A 20,730-nucleotide genomic window follows, 5' to 3' on the forward strand; every position below is an offset into this window, starting at 1 on the left:
GGGAAGAGCTGAGCACGGGTCGGGTGCAGTGTGGTCGGGGACAGTGATGCTGCCATCCCCCACCATGGTAGACCGAGCGCCGGTGCGAGGGGGCGTGTCCGTGTGGGCAGAGCTGAGGAAGATGGGAGTGCACGGGTGGGGTATAGTGTGATAGGGAACGGTGATGCCGCCATCCCCCACTGCCACAGGCCGAGCGCTGGTGCGTGGGGGCGTGTCCATGTGGGCAGAGCCGGTCCAGGCCAGGAGAGGTGGAATTGGCAGTAGCGGCTCTCAGTGACAGGAGGCGGCAGCGTGGCAGGCCCAGGAGACGGTGCAGCTGCCGTTCTCACAGGCTGGCGGGGAGGCCCTGAGCTGCGGCTACCCTGCTGCCCACCGGCCGGCAGCGGTCAGTGCTGCCCCGTGGGGAGTCCCCGCCTCCCCTGGCCGTCCTGCTTCCAAGCCCTGTGAGCGTCCTGGGGCTGTGCGTTCCCCGCGGGGGGAGGGGCGGGCCCACCTGGGGGGGTGTCTGCGTCCCCGCTGGCCACCTGGCTGCATGACCGCCACGTGGGTGAAGTGAGGGCCACACTGAGGCTGCGCTCGCAGACCCTCGCGTGGGGGTGGGGCCGCTACTTCAGTCATCACGGACGGCTCAAGGGAGGGGGAGCTCCAGCCAGTGGGTGGGCCTGGACTGCTGCCCAGTGTCCCACATGCCCAGGGCAGCCCCTCAACCAGAGTCAGCAGTGAGAGAGCCCAGGAAGGGGTCCTGAGACCCCGCAGAGCCGGGCCTTTGCTGGCAGAAAGGCCCCCGTCTGCGCCGCGCAGGTTTGTGCGTTGTGCAAGCGTTGACAAGTGCGGGGGCCGATCAGGATGCAGCCCGCAGCTCAGGAGCAAGGCCGCAGCCTGTGTCCCTGGACCCTTACTCTGGGAGGGGTACTGCACCTGTGCCCCCGCACCTGTGCCAGCCCTTCTGTCACCGCTCTGTGACCCAGGGAGAGAGGGCATCCGCTGGACACAGAGGCCCCAGTGGGCTCGAGGGGCCAGGGTGGGTGGGCAGTGGGCTTGCGGGGGTCCTGAGGACCAGTGTGCACGGCAGCCCGCCTGGGTCCTGCGTCCTAGAGGAGTGACCAGGGGGCGGCGGTGCTAGAGACGTGGCCGAGTGTGGAGTGTGGGGAGTCCGTGTGCCCACCAGGGAGCATCTAGGAGCCGTGTGTTCTTCAGACAGAACTTTGGAGGTCTGGCGCCTGGCAGGAGGCCGTGGGGGCCGGGGGAGGGTGGTGGGCCGGGGGAGCTTTCCCGGTGTGGGAGGTGGTGCCGCTGGGAGGGGCCGGCAGCCGAGGCTTCAGCTCCGCGCAGGGCTCCCTGGGCCAGCACCGCACAGCCGCTCAGGAGGGGCGTCCCCCGGCACGTCCCCCCATCAGCCACGCCCTCCCAACGGCCACGCCCCCCAGCCACGTCCCCCTTCGGCCACGGCCACATCCCTCCAGTTCTCCCCAGCCTCGGCCATGTCCCTGCCTCGGCCATGTCCCCTGGCTCCCCCCCACCCCACCCCCCCGCCACATCCCCCGGCCACGCCCCCCGCTCTACCTGGCCTAGGCCACATCCCCTGTCCGCCACGTCCCTCCCCCTGCCACACCCCTCCCCCCTCTCCCAGGCCCCGGCCACGGCCCCCGCTCTACCCGGCCTAGGCCACATCCCCTGTCCGCCACGTCCCTCCCCCTGCCACACCCCTCCCCCCTCTCCCAGGCCCCGGCCACGGCCCCCGCTCTACCCGGCCTAGGCCACATCCCCTGTCGGCCACGTCCCCCCCAACACCCTCCCCACCCCACCCATCCCCACCACGCCCCTCCCCTCTCCCAGGCCCCGGCCACGCCCCCTCCCGGCCTGGGCCACGCCCCCTCCCCGCCCGGGCTCACCGCGTGTGCCGCCCTCTGCAGACGACAAGACCTTCCAGTGCGAGATGTGCTCCAGGTTCTTCTCCACCAACAGCAACCTCTCGAAGCACAAGAAGAAGCACGGCGACAAGAAGTTCGCCTGCCAGGTGTGCAGCAAGATGTTCTACCGCAAGGACGTCATGCTGGACCACCAGCGCCGGCACCTGGAGGGTGAGGGCGGGCCGGGCGCGGCGGGGCGGGGCGGGGCGGGGCGGGGCAGACAGACACGGGGCGGGGCGGGGCTGGACAGACACGGGGCGGGGCGGGGCTGGACGGGGCGGGGCAGGCGGGGCGGGGCGGGGCAGGGCTGGACAGAGGGGGGCGGGGGGCAGACACGGGGCGGGGCAGGGCTGGACAGACACGGGGCGGGGCAGAGCTGGACAGAGTGGGGGCGGGGGACAGACAGACACGGGGCGGGGCAGAGCTGGACAGAGTGGGGGCACGGGGGGGGGCAGACAGACACGGGGCGGGGCAGGGCTGGACAGAGTGGGGGCACGGGGGGGGGGCAGACAGACACGGGGCGGGGCAGGGCTGGACAGAGCGGGGCGGGGCTGGATGGGGTGTGCCAGGCGGACAGACATGGGGCGGGGCAGGGCTGGATGGGGCGGGCCAGGCGGACAGACACGGGGCGGGGCTGGATGGGGCTGGGTGGGTGGGCAGACACGGGGCGGGGCAGGGCTGGACAGAGGGGGGGCAGGGGGGCAGACACAGGGCGGGGCAGGGCTGGACAGACACGGGGCGGGGCGGGGCAGACAGACACGGGGCTGGGCAGAGCTGGACAGGGCGGGGTGGGCGGACAGACACGGGGCGGGGTGGGCGGACAGACACGGGGCGGGGCAGGGCTGGATGGGGGGGGCTCACGCTGGCCAGAGCAGGCTGGATATACGCGGGAAGGGGCGGGGCAGGGCTGGACAGAGCTGGGCGGAGCAGGGCTGGACAGAACGGGGCGGGGCGGGGCTCACGCTGGCCAGAGCTGGCTGGCCAGATGGATGGATGGACATAATGATGGCGCGGGGCTTCACGCTGGTAAGATGGACGCCGGACACTGGAGCTTGGGCCGGGGCCGGACAGATGCGTGGGGACGGAGCATTGGGGAGCGGAGGAAACCAGAGCGTGGGAGCAGAGCGCTGCAGCCGCGGGAAGTGCGCGCAGGGGCTGTAGGGAGTGGAGAGCCTCCAGTGTGGCCGCAGGAGGAGCCAGCGTGTGCCCGTGGCCGTGCGGTGTGTGCGGGAGCAGCGTGGCCCGGCGGTGCCGAGGGTAGGAGGGTCCTGGGCCACCCCTCCCCCCGTGCTCCCCGTGGCCTCTGGTGAGTGCAGCTTTTGTGGCAGACCTGGGACCGGCCGGGGAGCGGACTGCCCGGCCTCGCGGCTGCTGAGATACCAAGTGGGAGCTAATGGCCCGCTTCCGTGGGCTCAGCTCTGCCTCGGGGTGCGTGGGGGCAGAGCAGTGCGGAGCAGCCCTGGGTGACAGGGACACGAGGGCTGTGCGGGGCATCAGAGACCCTGCTCCAGGAAAGAACCCCCCGGGAGCTCGGCAGAAGTAGGCTGTGGATCCGGGCTCGCGTTCCCATGAATCCTGGCCACAGACTCAGCGAGTGATCCCGAGAGGGAGAGAGAGGGAGAGGGGTCTTCCATCTGCTGGTTCGCTCCCCAAACGGCCACAACAGCCAGGGCTGGGCCAGGCGGAAGCCAGGAGCTGGGAGCTCCATCCGGGTCTCCCACGCGGGCGCAGGGGCCCAGTGCTTCGGGCCACCATCTGCTGCCTCCCGGTACGTTGGCTCCAGTGTGCAAGGCCGGCGTGCCCACTGCGCCACAGCGCCAGCCCTGCCAGAGCTTGTTACAGAGGGTGCTCGTGGGAAGCAGAAGGTCACCCGACAAGGCTGTGGGTGAGCGAGGCCTGTGTGTGGACGCCGCAGCACCCCGAGCCGCGCGTCCCCTTAGCCTCTGACCCTTTCCCTCTGGGCTTCTGTCATGGCTACAAACCTGTCCACACCTGGTCCACCCTCAGCAGCTGTGTGCTGGGCAGGCTGCTTGCCTGTGTGGAGGGGAGAGTCACCCCCTGTCCCCCTCCAGGGTTGGTGGGAAGCGTGGGCCAGCGCCCGCTCCCGAAGCCCCTGGCACGGAGCCGCAGGCCCTGCCCCGAGTTGCCTGCCTGTGCCGTGGCATGGCTGGGCTGCCTTCCACGACTCACGTGACCCGGCACCTGCAGGTGCAGACACATGGTACCGAGCTGTTGCCCGTGCCTCCTTCACCTGGAGCTCAGAGCTGGGGTGTCGGCCCCTGGAGCCCCAGCACGCCAGTGCCGCGGTCAGGCCAGTAACCCAGCGATGCCCCCAGGGTGGGGGCGAGAGCCCCTGAGGAGAGCACACGGGCTGGCGCCAGGGCCCTGTGTCACTGTGCAAAATCCGCTCTGATCCCAGCTCCCAGCTCTGTGCCTGGAAATCTGCTGACCTTTGACCTTTCACCCCGGTGCTCCTTGCACGGATTTAATTTCCAAGCAGCTTTTTTTTTTTTTTTTTTTTTTTTGACAGGCAGAGTGGACAGTGAGAGAGAGAGACAGAGAGAAAGGTCTTCCTTTGCCGTTGGTTCACCCTCCAATGGCCGCCGCGATGCGGTCGGCGCACCACGCTGATCCGATGGCAGGAGCCAGAAGCCAGGTGCTTTTCCTGGTCTCCCATGGGGTGCAGGGCCCAGCACTTGGGCCATCCTCCACTGCACTCCCGGGCCACAGCAGAGAGCTGGCCTGGAAGAGGGGCAACCGGGACAGAATCCGGCGCCCCGACCGGGACTAGAACCCGGTGTGCCGGCACCGCAAGGCGGAGGATTAGCCTAGTGAGCCGTGGCACCGGCCCCAAGCAGCTTTTTAGTTAAAAAAATATATCTGTTTGGTGCTGGCGTCCTGGGGTAGGAGGTTAAGCCTACGCCTGCGACGCTGGTTCGGCTCCCAGCAGCTCTGCTTCCTACACAGCTCCCTGCTCGTGCCTGGGGAAGACGCCCCAAGTGCTTGGGCCCTGCACCCCCACGGGAGACCCGAAGAAGCTCAGGCTCCCGACTTCGGCCTGGCCCGGCCCCGGCTGTTTCAGCCATTTGGGGGATGAACCAGCAGATGGAAGACCTCTCTCTCTCTCTGTCTTTCCTCCTCTCTTTGTAACTCTACCTTTCAATTAAAAAACAAAAACAAAAGCCAACAACGAAACTTTAAAAAGAATTCTGTTACGGCCACCTGAGGGTGCTGTAATGGGCTGTGCCTTTTGGATTGGGTGGAAATAGCCTCTGGAGGGGCGGCTTCGCCCAGGCCTGCACGCCGCAGACTTGAACACAGCACCCTCCCGGCTGCACACGGCAGACGCAAGAGCAGTTACCCCCGCCTGCGGCTCCCAGTTTCCTTCCACCAGTGGGGGGGACCGTTGGAGGAACAATTCACCGTCGCAGTCCCTGGGCTCCTGGCCCGCTTGTCCCTGCTCTGTGGGTGCCCTGCCCCCCTCAAGGATGGGAAAGAGAAGGGCTGTCAGGTGTGGGTCCCTGTGCTCTGAGCGTGCCCTCCCTCTCCCGGGGCGGGGTCAGGTGTGGGTGAGTCTGCTCTGTGTGCACTCTCCCGGGGCAGGGGCAGGTGTGGGGTCAGCCCTGTCTGTGCCCTCCCTCTCCCGGGGTGGGGTCAGGTGTGGGCTCAGCCCTGTCTGCCCTCCCTCTCCCGGGGTGGGGTCAGGTGTGGGTGAGTCTGCTCTGTGTGCACTCTCCCGGGGCGGGGTCAGGTGTGGGCTCAGCCCTGTCTGTGCCCTCCCTCTCCCGGGGCAGGGCCTGTCTGTGCCCTCCCTCTCCCGGGCGGGGTCAGGTGTGGGCTCAGCCCTGTCTGTGCCCTCCCTCTCCCAGGGCAGGGCCTGTCTGTGCCCTCCCTCTCCCGGGCGGGGTCAGGTGTGGGCTCAGCCCTGTCTGTGCCCTCCCTCTCCCTGGGCAGGGCCTGTCTGTGCCCTCCCTCTCCCGGGCGGGGTCAGGTGTGGGCTCAGCCCTGTCTGTGCCCTCACTCCCTGGTGCGGCTGCCGTTTCAGGAGTGCGGCGGGTGAAGAGAGAGGACTTGGAGGCCAGCGGGGAGAGCCTTGTTCGCTACAAGAAGGAACCTTCCGGATGTCCTGTGTGTGGCAAGGTAATGAACGCCCTGGGTCAGGCCTGGACCTGGGATGGAGAGCGCATCGTTTTCTTTGAAAGTTTTTTTAGGATTTTATTGATTGATTGATTTGAACGGCGGAAGTACAGAGGGAGAGAGAAAGCTCCCCCATCGCCCACTTCACTCCCCAGATGGCTGCAGCAGCCAGGGGTGACCCAGGCCACAGCCCGGAGCTCCATCGAGGTCCGTGTGAGTGGCAGTGTCCCGAGCACTGGGGCCGGCTTCTGCCGCTTTCCCACGGCCTCACGGGAGTCCACACGGGCTCCTGGGAGGAACCGTGCCCCTCCTGGACGTTCAGGCCTAATTAATAGGAAGCCGGATCGGAAGTGGAGCAGCGGGACTCAACCCGCACTCATGGGATGCTGGCGTAGCGGGTGGCGGCTTCACCCGCAGTGCCACAACGCCAGCCTCTATCTATATCTATTTATTTATTTTGTAAAGATTCATCTATTTTACTTGAAAGGCAGAGTCACAGAGAGGCTGAGAGACAGAGAGGTCTTCCATCCGCTGGTTCACTCCCCAAATGGCCACAACGGCTGGAGCTGCACCGATCCGAAGTCAGGAGCCAGGGGCTTCCTTCGGGTCTCCCACGTGGGAGCAGGGCCCAAGGACTTGGGCATCTTCCACTGCTTTCCCAGGCCACAGCAGAGAGCTGGATCAGAAGTGGAGCAGCCAGGACTCGATCCGGCGCCCGTATGGGATGCCGGCACTGCAGGCAGCAGCGTTACCCGCTATGCCATAGCGCTTGCCCCCTAAGTTTATTTTTAGGCTGAGGATCACGTGGCGCTGTGCACTTTAAGGCTGCAGCGCCGGTTCTCAGTGCCTGTGCTCAGCGCCGGCCGGGACAGGCACGCAGCCTCCGCGTTCCCGCGCCTGTCTCTGTTCCGAGCCTGCCCGCTGCCCTCTGGCAGCTCCTTATACAGGCCCTTCCTGGGGTGGACGCCCGAGCTGCACGTGCAGCGCGGAGGGGACCGCGTGCTCGGCCGTCCCTGGCCACCGGCCGCTCCCTGCCCCAGGCTCGGCTGGCGGTGGGCCTTCGGCACTTCCGACAGCTTTGCAGGGCGCGAGTGACCTTGCGTGACCCCAGCAGTGCGTTCCCCTCGGGCCGTGCTTTGCAGCTCACAACCTGCTGCTGGGGTCTGCGGCCTCCCCCGGGGGGTGAGGATGGGGCGAGGGCCTCTGAGGGCCGGGAGTCGGAGACGCACAGCTCCTCCCAGGAGCCTGAGGGAGGCCTGTCAGGTGTCAGGACAGCACGGGCAGAGGTTCCCATCCTTTGCCGGTGAGCACCTGGCCTCCCCTGGGAGTGCTGTCACTCGTCCTTAGACTCAGCTCTGAGGGTGAGAATGTGGGTCCCCGCCGAGCCAGGCCACGTGCTCCGAGAGAGAGGCCGCACGCATCTCTGAGCCCGGCCCTGCCTGGCACGCAGGTGGCCCCTGGAGCCACTGCTGGCAGGCGACATTGCCAGATGTGCCACCGCCACACCAGGCACCTCCGCTCCAGGAGTGTGGACCCTGCATGGACAGGTGGCCCGGGAGGAAGTGGAATCCCGTGTTTTCCCATGGAATTTCCTGGCTTGTTTCCCAACCACAGAGTGTGCCGGAAGCCGTGGGCCAGCAGCACAGCCTGGAGGCCCACACAGGCCTCTAACCTTGAGCTGCAGGGCTGCAGTGGGGAGGGTGCGGGGCTGGCGAGGTGGACGCAGCCTGTGCTCTGTGCTGCGTGTCCCTTTCGTCCTGCCCGTGACCTCCGGTCCCCGGGGAGCACCGCTGGGGGACCCTGTGCACAGAGCTGCCCCTCCCCCAGACTGGCGTGTGAACGTGTTTCACTGTGGCCCTGGGCGAGCTCTCTGGAGGTGGAGGCAGGTGGTGAAATAACCCGTGTGTTAATAACCGGGTTCTGCGGTCTTGCCAACCGCTTCTCATCCCGGGCGGGGCCTGCCCTGTGAAGACACAGCACGGAACCCCCCGCAGAGGAGGGGATCCCGGGGAAGCCTGTGTGTGCCACGTGTCTGCAGTCTGATGATGAGGTGGCTACTAAGTAACTAACGGGCGGGTAGCGGACACGGTGTGGATACAGTGCTCGGGCCGGGAGCTCATCATGTCGCTCACATCTGCGCATACTGCAAGGTCACTCGCTCATGGAATTTTACATACGGTCTCTCTTTGGACCATGCTTGACCTCAGGCCACTGAAACCGTGGAAAGAGGTGACAGGTGGGGGCTCTGCTGTGGCCGGCACCTGCAGACCCCGAGCCTCTCAGAGCTGCCCACCCTCCCTCCTGTCCAGCCAGCCTCCAGCCCTGCATCCCTCCACAGTGGCCACCGCGCTGCTGGCCTGTGTCATTGGGCGGTCTGGGCTAGAGCTGTCCAAGAACACGTTAACCTTCTGTCCCTCGGCATCTTGTGTTCTCTCTGTGAGCAGCTGGCCAGGCAGGTGAGCGGCAGGCGGCCTGGACCTGGGTTTCCTGGCCGCTGGGGAAGGCCACCCACGGGGAGGCCTCGGAGACGGGGGGCATCTTGGCAGTGCTCTGAGCTGCCACCCTGGTAGGCACGGGGGCCACGTGTCTCTTAGGAGCCTCGGTATCCCAGCCCCAGCCAAGTGACCCCCGGGGGACGAGGGTGCCACGGATGAGTCTCCGGCCCCAGTGCAGCCGTCCTGCTGGGCTGGAAACAGCAGGAAACGGGCGGTGTGGACGTGAGCGTGCCTGAGACACCACCCCCAGGCCGAGGCGTAACTTGACAGCGGCTCCCTGAGATTGCGACTGCTTCCGTGCGCGGCTGGCCGCTCGAGAGGCCGTGTCCTCGTGAGACATTCCAGCGAGCTAAAAAGAGTCGGGCCAAGCGGCCATTTTTAGTGAGGCCCAGAAGGTGGCTCATTCCATCTGGGAACCTAAAAGGGAAGTGGAGTGAGAGAGATTACTCTGCTTAAACCAAGTTTGGAAACGCACTCGTGTGCCTTGCCTGTGACCTCGTGACCATAGGTGTAGACGGTGATGATTCGGTCGGCTCCATTGCATGTTGTGCGGATGCCAGGTCCGGCACCCGCCCGCCGCAGTCCTCCCTGTGGGGCCTGCAGGCCCTCAGTCGCCCGCCTCGGTCCTCCCCGTGGGGCCTGTAGGTCCGGCACCTGCCCACCGCAGTCCTCCCCATGGGGCCTGCAGGCCCTCAGCCGCCCGCCGCGGTCCTCCCCGTGGGGCCTGCAGGCCCTCAGCCGCCCGCCTCGGTCCTCCCCGTGGGGCCTGTAGGTCCAGCACCCGCCCGCCGCAGTCCTCCCTGTGGGACCTGCAGGCCCTCAGCCGCCCGCCGCAGTCCTCCCCGTGGGGCCTGCAGGCCCTCAGCCGCCCACCGCGGTCCTCCCCGTGGGGCCTGTAGGTCCAGCACCCGCCCACCGCGGTCCTCCCTGTGGGGCCTGCAGGCCCTCAGTCGCCTGCTGTGGTCCTCCCCGTGGGGCCTGTAGGTCCAGCACCCGCCCGCCGCGGTCCTCCCCGTGGGGCCTGTAGGTCCGGCACCTGCCCACCGCAGTCCTCCCCGTGGGGCCTGCAGGCCCTCAGCTGCCCGCCGCGGTCCTCCCCGTGGGGCCTGTAGGTCCAGCACCCGCCCGCCACGGTCCTCCCCATGGGGCCTGCAGGCCCTCAGCCGCCCGCCGCGATCCTCCCCGTGGGGCCTGCGGGCCCTCAGCCGCCCGCCGCGGTCCTCCCCGTGGGGCCTGCGGGCCCTCAGCCGCCCGCCGCCACCCGCAGGTCTTCTCCTGCCGGAGCAACATGAACAAGCACCTGCTGACGCACGGCGACAAGAAGTACACCTGCGAGATCTGCGGGCGCAAGTTCTTCCGTGTGGACGTGCTCAGGGACCACATCCACGTCCACTTCAAGGTGCGCGCGCCCAGCTTGCTCCCCGGGCCGGGCTCCGAAACCTGCCTTCCGCTGCACGCAGTTCTGGGGGCGGGCTCCGCGGCGCCGGCAGAAGCCATGACGGGGGAGTTTGTTGGGTGACAGAGGCCGGGCTCTCACCGTGGATGGCGGGACGAAGGCGTTCTCAGAGAGGGGGGTGGCCTTTTCTTTTTAAAGATTATTTATTTGAAAGGCAGAGTTTCAGGACCGGGGGGAAGACAGAGAGAGAGGTCTTCCATCTGCTGGTTCACTCCCCAAAAGCCTGCAACCGCTGGGGCGGGGCCAGGCTGAAACAGGGAGCCCGAGCTCCGTCCTGGCGGTTACAGGGGTCCAAGCACTCGGGCCGCCTTCTGCTGCCCTCCCCAGTGCATTAGCAGGGAGCCGCATCAGAAGTGGAGCAGCCGGGACTCGAGCTGGCGCTCCAATCAGGGCTGCAGGTGTAACCGAAGCAGCGGCCGCACCCTCCGTACACAAGGCCTGTGGCCTGCCTCGTCGGGGCGCTTACCCTGTTCGTGAGGCTCCACCTCCCTGGCCTCTAGTCACCTGCCAAAGGCCCCCCTCCGGTTCCGTCACCTTGGAGGAGATCACTGGAAGCCATGGATTTTGGGGGCCACAGACCTTGGGCACAGCTGCAGCCCGCAGTGGCTGTCGGCTTGGCCCTTGCTCCCTCTCCCGCAGGCGTTCACCAGACGCAGGGGGAGGAGGGGGCTCCGGGGAGCAGGCGGGGAGCCCCGCGCTGGCCGGTGCCTGTCCCGGGAAGGCTGCACCTCCTGGGGCTGCGCGGGGCTCCCTGGGGGCCAGGGCACGGCCCTGTGCGCTCCGTGTTGGAAAGCAGACGCCGTGTTTCCCAGGACATCGCCCTGATGGACGACCACCAGCGGGAGGAGTTCATCGGCAAGATCGGCATCTCCTCGGAGGAGAGCGACGGCAACTCGGACGGCAGCGCGGCCTCCGAGCCCCACAAGTACAGCTGCAAGCGCTGTCAGGTAGCCCCGGGGGCTGGGGCGCGAGGCGGGCTCCCCGTCCCCGCCTGTGCCCTCAGCCGCCCTGGAGGGGGTCGGGTCTCCTGCGAGGCCAGCCCTCCCTCGCGGGGCAGGGATGCCGGGGGCCCAGTGCAGGGTGCCAGCGGCCTGCCGCCCCCGCAGCTCACCTTCGGCCGGGGCAAGGAGTACCTGAGGCACATCATGGAGGTGCACAAGGAGAAAGGCCACGGCTGCAGCATCTGCAACCGGCGCTTCGCGCTGAAGGCCACCTACCACGCCCACATGGTCATCCACCGCGAGAACCTGCCCGACCCCAACGTGCAGAAGTGAGCCGGGGCGGGGGGGGGGGGTGTGCCGGGCGCTGCCCGCCCCCGCAGCCCCAGGGCCAGGCGCTGGGTGACGGAAAGGCAGCCTGGATGCAGCCGGCCTGCAGGACGAGCAGAGCCGTGTCCCCCGGGGCCCGGCCGGAGCCCTGGGGGCTGCTGGAGGGGGCTGGAGGCTGGGGTAGCGGCCTGGGTGGCCATGACGGAGGAGCTCAGAACAGGCTCTGCGGCTCTGAAGCTGGGGTGCGGCAGGCTGCTCCCCACCAAGGCCCCCCCGCCCGTGTCTCATGGGCGTCCCCGTGTGCCGGTGCCCCCGCCCTCTGTAAGGACACGGGCCGCTCCTCCCCCGGTTGGAGGCGCAGTCGTGTCTGAGGGGCTGGGCCGTGGGACCGCGGCACCTGGGCAGAGTGGAAGCCCGCGGCCGTCGGGGGCCGTGGGGGCTGCAGCTGACCCAGCGCTCGGCCTCCAGGTACATCCACCCCTGCGAGATCTGCGGGCGGATCTTCAACAGCATCGGGAACCTGGAGCGCCACAAGCTCATCCACACAGGTGCGCTCTGGGTGAGGGAGGGGGTGCCTGGGGGCCGGGGGGTGCCACAGCTCATCCACACAGGTGGGCTCCGGGTGAGGGAGGGGGCGCCTGGGGGTCCCGGGTGTGCCACAGCTCATCCACACAGGTGGGCTCCGGGTGAGGGAGGGGGCGCCGGGGGGCCGGGGGCCTGGGGGTCCCGGGTGTGCCACAGCTCATCCACACAGGTGGGCTCCCGGGTGAGGGAGGGGGCGCCTGGGGGCCGGGGGCCTGGGGGTCCTGGGCGTGCCACAAGCTCATCCACACAGGTGCACTCCCGGGTGAGGGAGGGGGCGCCTGGGGGCCGGGGGGTGCCACAGCTCATCCACACAGATGGGCTCCGGGTGAGGGAGGGGGCGCCTGGGGGTCCCGGGTGCACCACAGCTCATCCACACAGGTGGGCTCCCGGGTGTGGGAGGGGGCGCCTGGGGGCCGTGGGCCTGGGGGTCCCGGGCACGCCACAAGCTCATCCGCACAGGTGCGCTCCCGGGTGAGGGAGGGGGCGCCTGGGGGCCGCGGGCCTGGGGGTCCCGGGTATGCCACAGCTCATCCACACAGGTGGGCTCCCGGGTGAGGGAGGGGGCGCCTGGGGGCCGCGGGCCTGGGGGTCCTGGGCACACCACAAGCTCATCCACACAGGTGGGCTCCCGGGTGTGGGAGGGGGCGCCTGGGGGCCGTGGGCCTGGGGGTCCTGGGCACACCACAAGCTCATCCACACAGGTGGGCTCCCGGGTGTGGGAGGGGGCGCCTGGGGGCCGTGGGCCTGGGGGTCCTGGGCACACCACAAGCTCATCCACACAGGTGGGCTCCCGGGTGTGGGGGGGGCGCCTGGGGGCCGCGGGCCTGGGGGTCCTGGGCGTGCCACAGCTCATCCACACAGGTGGGCTCCCGGGTGAGGGAGGGGGCGCCTGGGGGCCTGGGGGTCCTGGGGGTCCCGGGCACGCCACAAGCTCATCCACACAGGTGGGCTCCCGGGTGAGGGAGGGGGCGCCTGGGGGCCGTGGGCCTGGGGGTCCCGGGTGCACCACAGCTCATCCACACAGGTGGGCTCCCGGGTGAGGGAGGGGGCGCCTGGGGGCCGTGGGCCTGGGGGTCCCGGGTGTGCCACAAGCTCATCCACACAGGTGGGCTCCCGGGTGAGGGAGGGGGCGCCTGGGGCAGCGCGGCCGCGGGCCCGGGGGTCCCGGGCGCTGAGCGGCCGCCGCGTCTCCGTCCAGGTGTGAAGAGCCACGCCTGTGAGCAGTGCGGGAAGTCCTTCGCCCGGAAGGACATGCTGAAGGAACACATGCGCGTGCACGACAACATCCGGGAGTACCTGTGCGCCGAGTGCGGGAAAGGTGCGGGGGGGGGGGGGGGGGCGGGAGAGCGGCCGGGCAGGCGGGCGCCCCCTCCCCCGGGGAGGACACACCCCATGGGCGACCGAGTACCTGTGCGCCGAGTGCGGGAAAGGTGCGGGGGTGGGGGGCGGGACAGCGCGGGCGGGCGGGCGCCCCTTTCCCCCCCCGACCCCCCCCCCGGGAGGAGACATCCCATGGGCGACCGAGTACCTGTGCGGGAAAGGTGCACGCGGGGGCGGGCGGGAGAGCGGGGGAGGGAGAGCGCCGGAGGGAGGGAGAGGCGGGACAGCGCGGGCCACGGGTGGGCACGGGCGGGCTGTGGCCTCCGAGCGGCGCCCCCTCCCCAGCGACGCACACAGCCTGGGCCCCTCAAGGCGCAGGTCTAGACCGGAAACAGGCTGGGAAGCCCCGCAGAAGCCCCTGGACGCCGCTACGGCAGCGCCCGCGGTTGTGGGGCCCGGGACAGCGGCCCCGCGGCGGGTGCCCTTGGCATAGGACGGCCGGCTGGGGCCGCACGGCAGGCTGTGTGCAGGGGCTGCTCCTGAGCCAGGGCCAGTGCGGGGGACACCGGATCCCACGCTGACCCGAGGCTCCCGCCTGTGCGCACGGGTGGTGTTGTAGTGGAAAGATCAGAAGTGACCAAGGTAAAACCGCACTCCGGCAGGGGACCATGGTCCCGCACAGCGAGGTGACCCCGCGTTCCACCGCGGCGCTCGGGCGCCCCCTGCTGGCCCAGCGCAGCACTCTCCTGCTGGCCGCTGGCCTTGGGGCCGTCTCCTGGGCCTGGCGTCCCGGCTGTGGGCTGTTGGACGGGAGCCGCCCACTTGCTGAGGGCAGAGCTGTGGTCAGACTTCTCATCCCCACGCGAAGGCCAAGGCCACAGTGTAGACCCCGTCCTGGCCCCCAGCCAGCTCCTCAGCCAGCAGCCTCCTGCCTCTCGGCTGGGCCCAGCGGTGGCCGTGGGGCTGCACTCTGCCCTAGCACACGGGAGCACCTTGGGTAGCCACAGGCCACCTGCACCGCACGGCTCACCACCCTGGCCTGCCTGGCCCTTTAAGACCCCCACCCTTTAATCCGAAGCCTGCGGCGGGGCCGCCCCTCCCTCTGGCCCGAGCCACTGAGGTTTTGGGGTCAACTCCAGAGGCAGCAGGGGTCAGGGTCGCTGTGAAAGCACGCGGCGTCCCCTTGGAGGGACCTTGGCTGCCCGGGCCGCCTCCGCCGCCGTCCAGTTGGGTCACGATGGTCAGGCCGGAAGCTCACCGCCAGCCGCCACCCGGATGGCCGCGGGGCTCTCCAGGGTGCGGGGGCAGCAGCTCCGGGCCCGGCCGACCGGCGCCTGCCCGCGTCCCCAGGCATGAAGACCAAGCACGCGCTGCGGCACCACATGAAGCTGCACAAGGGCATCAAGGAGTACGAGTGCAAGGAGTGCCACCGCAAGTTCGCGCAGAAGGTCAACATGCTGAAGCACTACAAGCGCCACACGGGTGAGCCGGGCCCCGGGCCACCTGTCCACTGTGCACTGACCACTGTGCACTGTCCACACTGTGCACTGTCCACACTGTCCACACTGTGCACTGTCCACCTGTGCACTGTCCACACTGTGCACTGTGCACTGTCTACCTGTGCACTGTCTACACTGACCACTGTCCACTGTCCACCCGTGCACTGTCCACTGTGCAGTGTCCACACTGTCCACTCTGTCCACTGTGCACTGTCCACTGTCCACACTGTGCACTGTCCCCCTGTTCACTGTGCATTGTCCACCTTCCACTGTCCACTGTCCACACGTCCACACGCTCAAGCACTACAAGCGCCACACGGGTGAGCCTGGGCCCTGGGGCCACGCGGTCCACTGTCCACACTGTCCATGCTGTCCACACTGTGCTGCCCATGCTGTCCACATGCTCAAGCACTACAAGCGCCACACGGGTGAGCCGGGGCCACTGTCCACACTGTCCATACTGTCCACACTGTCCATGCTGTCTACACTGTCCATGCTGCCCACACTGTCCGTGCTGAGCACGCTGTCCACACGGGCTCCCGAGAGTTGGGGCGAGTGCGCGTGTCTCCGTGGCTGTCTAGCCTGCGTGGCGCCGCGCGCACTTGCTGTGTGACTCGGCCGTGCCCCAGCGTCTGCCGCTGTGTCTCCCGCGTGCTCCCGGGGCACCGAGGTGTAGACCCCACGTCCAGAACCTTCCGCCGTCTTCCCCCGCTCCGACGCGGCGCTGTGTTGAGGCGTGACCGTGGTTGAGGCGTGGCCGTGGTTGAGGCGTGGCTGTGGTTGGGGCGGGCGTGGGTGGTGACTGGCAGCCGACTTCCCCAGGGCCTCCAGAGCTGCTCACGCGTGGCAGCAGTGGGACGCAGGTAGCACGCGTGTGAGACGGAGCTGCTCACGCGTGGCAGCGGCGGGACGCAGGTAGCACGCATGTGAGACGGAGCTGCTCGCGCGTGGCAGCGGCGGGACGCAGGTAGCACGCGTGTGAGACGGAGCTGCTTGCGCGTGGCAGCGGCGGGACGCAGGTAGCACGCGTGTGAGACGGAGCTGCTTGCGCGTGGCAGCGGCGGGACGCAGGTAGCACGCGTGTGAGACGGAGCTGCTCTCCTGCAGGGATTAAAGACTTCATGTGCGAGCTGTGTGGGAAGACCTTCAGCGAGAGGAACACCATGGAGACCCACAAGCTCATCCACACCGGTAGGTGAGGCACCGGCGCGGCCCGGGCGGGCGGGCGGCGGTGGGAGCGCTTTGCCAGAGTAGCCGGGCTGCCCCGGCCCGATGGCGGCCCCTGCCCTCTGGAGTAGCCCGCACTCGCCAGTGTCCGTCCTTGGATTTGTAGATACTGCCTCCATGGTGCAGTGAGGGGCGGGGCCCCCAAGGGTTGGCGGCCACTCACTCGTGTCCGTGTCGGTGTCGGTGTTGGTGCCGCCCTGGGCCCAAGCTCGGACCCGGCGGGCAGCTGTCACGGGACGCCTCAGCCCGTGCCATCCAGGGCGCCTGGGGCTGACCTGGGCCTCTCCTTGCCTCCCCGCGCGCCTGCACCGTGAGAAGTGGGCAAGCAGTGGACGTGCTCCGTGTGTGACAAGAAGTACGTCACGGAGTACATGCTGCAGAAACACGTGCAGCTCACGCACGACAAGGTGGAGGCGCAGAGCTGCCAGCTGTGCGGGACCAAGGTGTCCACGCGGGCCTCCATGAGCCGGCACATGCGGCGCAAGCACCCCGAGGTAGGTCTGCGGCCCTCCCTGCCCCGCACCCGGCCAGGGGTGATGGTGGCGGTGCTGGTGGTGGTGGTGATGGTGATGGTGGTGATGGTGGTGATGGTGGTGTTGGTGATGGTAGTGGCAGTGGTGGTGCTGGTGCCGGTGGTGGTGCTGGTGGTGCCGGTGGTGGTGATGGTGGTGGTGGTGATGGTGGTGGTGCTGGTGGTGATGGTGGTGGTGATGGTGGTGGTGATGGTGGTGATGGTGGTGGTGATGGTGGTGATGGTGGTGGTGATGATGTGGTGGTGATGGTGGTGGTGATGGTTATGATTGTGGTGGTGGTGGTAGTGATGGTGGTGTTGGTGGTAGTGATGGTGGTGGTGGTGATGGGGATGATAATGATGGTGGTGGTGGTGGTGATGATGGTGGTGGTGGTGGTGGTGGTGGTGGTGATGGTGGTGGTGGTGATGGGGATGATAATGATGGTGATGGTGGTGGTGGTGATGGTGGTGGTGGTGGTGGTGGTGGTGGTGGTGGTGGTGGTGGTGATGGTGATGGTGGTGGTGGTGATGGGGATGATGATGGTGGTGGTGGTGGTAGAAGTGTGAGGGTCTTGTGTCTGCTTCCACCGTTCGGACGCCCTCTGCCCCGGCTCGCCGGTCTGGCTCGGGGCCCCGTGTCTCTGAGTGGCTGTGGCTGCCCACAGGAGGCACTGAGGGGGAAGGGGTGGAGGAGCCCCAGGCTCCCGTCCCCGGGTCCTGAGTCACACCCACCCGCAGTCAAGGCACGGTGGGCGCGCGGCCGTGCCCTGGCCCCGTCCTGCCCACTGAAGCAGCTGGCGCACAAAGCGAGGGGCCTCCACGTGCGCCTTGGGCAGCGCCGAGGACCGAGGGAGCCGGTGGAGCCCGGTGTTCCCCAAGGCTCCTCCTGGGAGGGGACCAGGGACAGGAAGCTGGCGTCACAGAGAAACAGGGCAGCAGCAGCAGCCCACCCTAAAGCCAGCAAAAGGACTCGTGGATTCTACCGCGCGTGCGCCTAGAACCTCCATAGTCAGAAAACTCGCGGACACGTGTGCGCATGCCCACATCCCGCGTCTGGGTGCCGGGGTCCCAACCCCACCCGGCCTTTGACTCTGGGGATGATGACAGCGATGGCGGTGGTCGTGTGCCGGGACAGCCCCTGGAGGGAGTGCCCGGGTCCCAGCTCAGGCCCCCTCGCCACAGACGGCACCTTGAGGGAGACCCAGCACGTGGGAGCGCTCTCCATCTGTCTGCCCCTGTCTGTCCCCATCTGTCTGTCTCCATCTGTCTCTTGTCTCCGTCTCTCTGTCGCTGCCTCTCGAATACGTAACGTTAAATAAATAACTACCAGCAGAGGACAAGCCACAAAGTATGAGTAAGCTGTTAGCAGACACAAACTGATAACGTCAAGAGTAATAGCCGTCCAGGGCATCTTGGGTCCTGGGCCTCAGCCGCACTTGGCGTCCTCGGAGCCCCGTGCGTGGGTCTGTCTGCTTCCGCACGCCCAGGCTGTGCCTTGCTGTCCTTCCCAATGTGGGCCCCGAGAAGCCGCCCCACAGCTCGCGGCCATCAGCTCCCACGTGGCGTTGCCGAGACGGAAGGAGGCTGGCCGAGCTGTGGGCGGCGCCGTCCCAACACGCTGCAGCGGTGCCTCCCTGCTGGGTGACAAAGTGCTCGAGTGTGCCCGCAGCTGGAGGGGGGTCCCGCTGGACGACTCTGAGACAGGCTCCCTGCTGTGCACCCGCGGGAGGTGCCCCTCCGAGCCCTTCCGGGGTGGGCCACAGCGGAGGGAGACACCTGCACCTGTAGGTGAGGGGCATGAGTTGGTACCAAGACAGATGCAGGATGACAGCACCACGCGTGCAGGGACTCAGGAAGCCAAACTCCCGAGCCAGTCCTCAGCAGGACAGTCCACGGGCCCCTGGGAGGGGGACGAGGTCCATGGACAGGGGTACACTCGTGTCTGGAGGGTGGCCCTCCGGCAGGTGCACCCTGCTCACTGCCTGCCCCCCGCCCCCGCCCCAGGTCCTGGCAGTGCGGATCGATGATCTGGACCACCTCCCCGAGACCACCACCATCGACGCCTCCTCCATCGGCATCGTGCAGGTGAGCAGAGCCGGGCAGGGGGAGGTGGGGGAGGGAGCCGCGTGGGTGGGTTCTTGGGCACCCCAGGGGCCACACCCACACTGCCTAGCGGGATATTTTCATTTATTTATTTATTCAGCTTTTTTTTTTCTTTTATAAAAAGATCTATTTATTATTTTAAAGGGAGAGTTACAGAGGGAGGGAGGGAGGGAGAGAGAGAGAGAGAGAGAGAGAGAGAGAGAGAGAGGTCTTCCATCTGCTGGTTCACTCCCCAGATGGCCACAATGGCCAGGCTGGAGGCAGGAACCAGGAGCCAGGAGCTTCTTCCAGGTCTCCCATGTGGGTGCAGGGGCCCAAGCACTTGGGTCATCTTCCACTGCCCTCCCAGGCACATTAACAGAGAGCTGGATTGGAAGTGGAGCAGCCAGGACTCGAACCAGTGTCCATATGGGGTGCCGGCACCACAGGCAGCAGCTTCACCCGCTGCGCCACAGCGCCGGACCCCAGAGAATCCACTTAAAGATGTTTTCATTTTAGCACAAAACACCCCTGTTGAAAGTATGACTTGCATATAATTTAAAAACTGAAAGCAGCGAGCTCACGGCTGTGGCCGTGGCCGTGGCCACCCCCGGGCGTCTGGCGGCCTGACGGAGATTCCCCTGCAGCCCGAGCTGACGCTGGAGCCGGAGGACGTGGCCGACGGGAAGCATGGCAAGGCCGCCAAGCGCGGCCACAAGAGGAAGCAGAAGCCAGAGGAGGAGGCGGCGGCGCCGGGCCCGGAGGACGCGGCGTTTGGCGAGTACGCGGAGAAGGAGGCCGCGTTCTCGGGCGGCGTGGGCGGCGTGGGCGACGAGACCAGCTCCGCCGTGCAGAGCATCCAGCAGGTGCGTGGACCGTCCCGCTCCCGCGTGGCCTGCCTGGCCGCTGCTTACTGATGTGTTGATTTATTTGAGAGGCACAGTGACAGAGGGGAGACCGTCCGCCACGAGTTCCCTCTAGAGACGCCCATAGCAGCCTGGGCTCCGTCTCGCTCCCCACACGAGGGCAGGGGCCCAGGCACTTGGGGACCCAGCGCTGCCGTTGGCACGTTCGCAGGAAGCCGCATAGGGAGTGGAGCAGCCGGGACTTGAACCTGCGCCCCGGGGCGCTGGCCTTGCAGGTGGCAGCTTAGCCTGTGCCATGGTGCTCGCCCTGGGTATTTATTTTCTGATACCTCTGTCTGTTTAATTTTTGAAAATGTATTTGAAAGGGAGAAATAAAGAGACAGGGAGCGATCTTCCATCCGCCGGTTCCCTCCCCAGTGCCTGCAGCGGCCGGGACCGGGCCAGGCCGAGGACGAGAGGTGAACACTGCCCTCAGCTCCCCCGTGGGTGACGAGGGCCCGACACCTGCTGCCTCCCACGAGGCCGGCGTCAGGACAGCCAGCGGGGACCCCGGGCATTCCAACATGGAATGTCGGCGTCTCCAGGGCGTCCTGACCACTGTGCCGGATGTGCACACTCACGGCACACAAACACATGTGCACACAAACACATGTGCACACATGGCACATACATGCACATAAAAATGTGCACATACAAGCACGTGCGTGCATGCGCACAACACACCTGACAATGCTCACAAATACATGTGTGCACACATGACATTTGTGTGTGTGGACATGTGCACACAAATATGCGTGCATGCACACATATGAGCGTGCACTACACACAGTGCACACACAGACATGTGTACCCAAACCTGTGCACACACACACGTGAATAGGCACCAGGTCGCTTTTACAAGGGGCTGCCCCCCCTCGCCACCAGCCCCTCTGTGCACACATCACACGCTCGTGGGTTTCTCGTGGGAGTGCAGCATACATGGACGAGTCCCGTGTGGCAGGTCACCTCCGCCAGTGGCTGCCCACCGTGTTCCTTTACCGCTGCAGGGAGAGCCGGACCCTGCCAACCCAGGGCCCCCCCAGAGGGGCGGAGGGAGGCGCGGGACGGGCGTGGCCCCCGGGGCTCCCTGCGTGGAGTCCTCTGTCTGGCTCGCGTGTCTGCGGGGCCGCGTGCTGAGTCGGCCTGCTCGCCTCCCGCGCTGGTCTTTGTGGCCCCGCCGGCCGCGGGCGCATCAGCTGGGTCTGTGCCCCTCCCGCACGGGGGCGCTGCGGCTCCAGGGCTGCGCTGTTCCAGGCTTGGCCGGCGGCCGGCGGGAGGTGCAGCTCGGCCGCCCCCTCCCCTGCTGCCTGCGTCTGCCTCGTGGCCGCTGCTCCG

General features: G+C 67.6%; 1 protein-coding gene across 4 annotated transcripts in view; it reads left to right on the forward strand.

Moving 5' to 3' along the window:
* The window catches only part of PRDM15 (PR/SET domain 15), a 64,044-nt gene that overhangs the window by 40,887 nt on the left and 2,427 nt on the right, over positions 1-20,730 (forward strand). For 2 of the 4 annotated variants that reach the window (XM_070073125.2, XM_070073126.2), the window contains exons 12-23: positions 1,914-2,081; positions 5,956-6,050; positions 9,810-9,941; positions 10,811-10,945; positions 11,105-11,268; positions 11,735-11,814; positions 13,050-13,169; positions 14,522-14,653; positions 15,778-15,861; positions 16,213-16,391; positions 18,413-18,493; positions 19,138-19,356. In XM_070073125.2, the coding sequence (XP_069929226.1) occupies positions 1,914-2,081; positions 5,956-6,050; positions 9,810-9,941; positions 10,811-10,945; positions 11,105-11,268; positions 11,735-11,814; positions 13,050-13,169; positions 14,522-14,653; positions 15,778-15,861; positions 16,213-16,391; positions 18,413-18,493; positions 19,138-19,356 (1,589 nt within the window). The remainder of the gene's footprint in view (positions 1-1,913; positions 2,082-5,955; positions 6,051-9,809; positions 9,942-10,810; positions 10,946-11,104; positions 11,269-11,734; positions 11,815-13,049; positions 13,170-14,521; positions 14,654-15,777; positions 15,862-16,212; positions 16,392-18,412; positions 18,494-19,137; positions 19,357-20,730) is intronic. The other 2 variants (XM_070073127.2, XM_089330510.1) reach the window with 1 other exon arrangement.

This window comes from Oryctolagus cuniculus, chromosome 4, assembly GCF_051225735.1.
Source record: "Oryctolagus cuniculus isolate XC-2025 breed Fujian yellow rabbit chromosome 4, ASM5122573v1, whole genome shotgun sequence".
NCBI lineage: Eukaryota > Metazoa > Chordata > Mammalia > Lagomorpha > Leporidae > Oryctolagus > Oryctolagus cuniculus.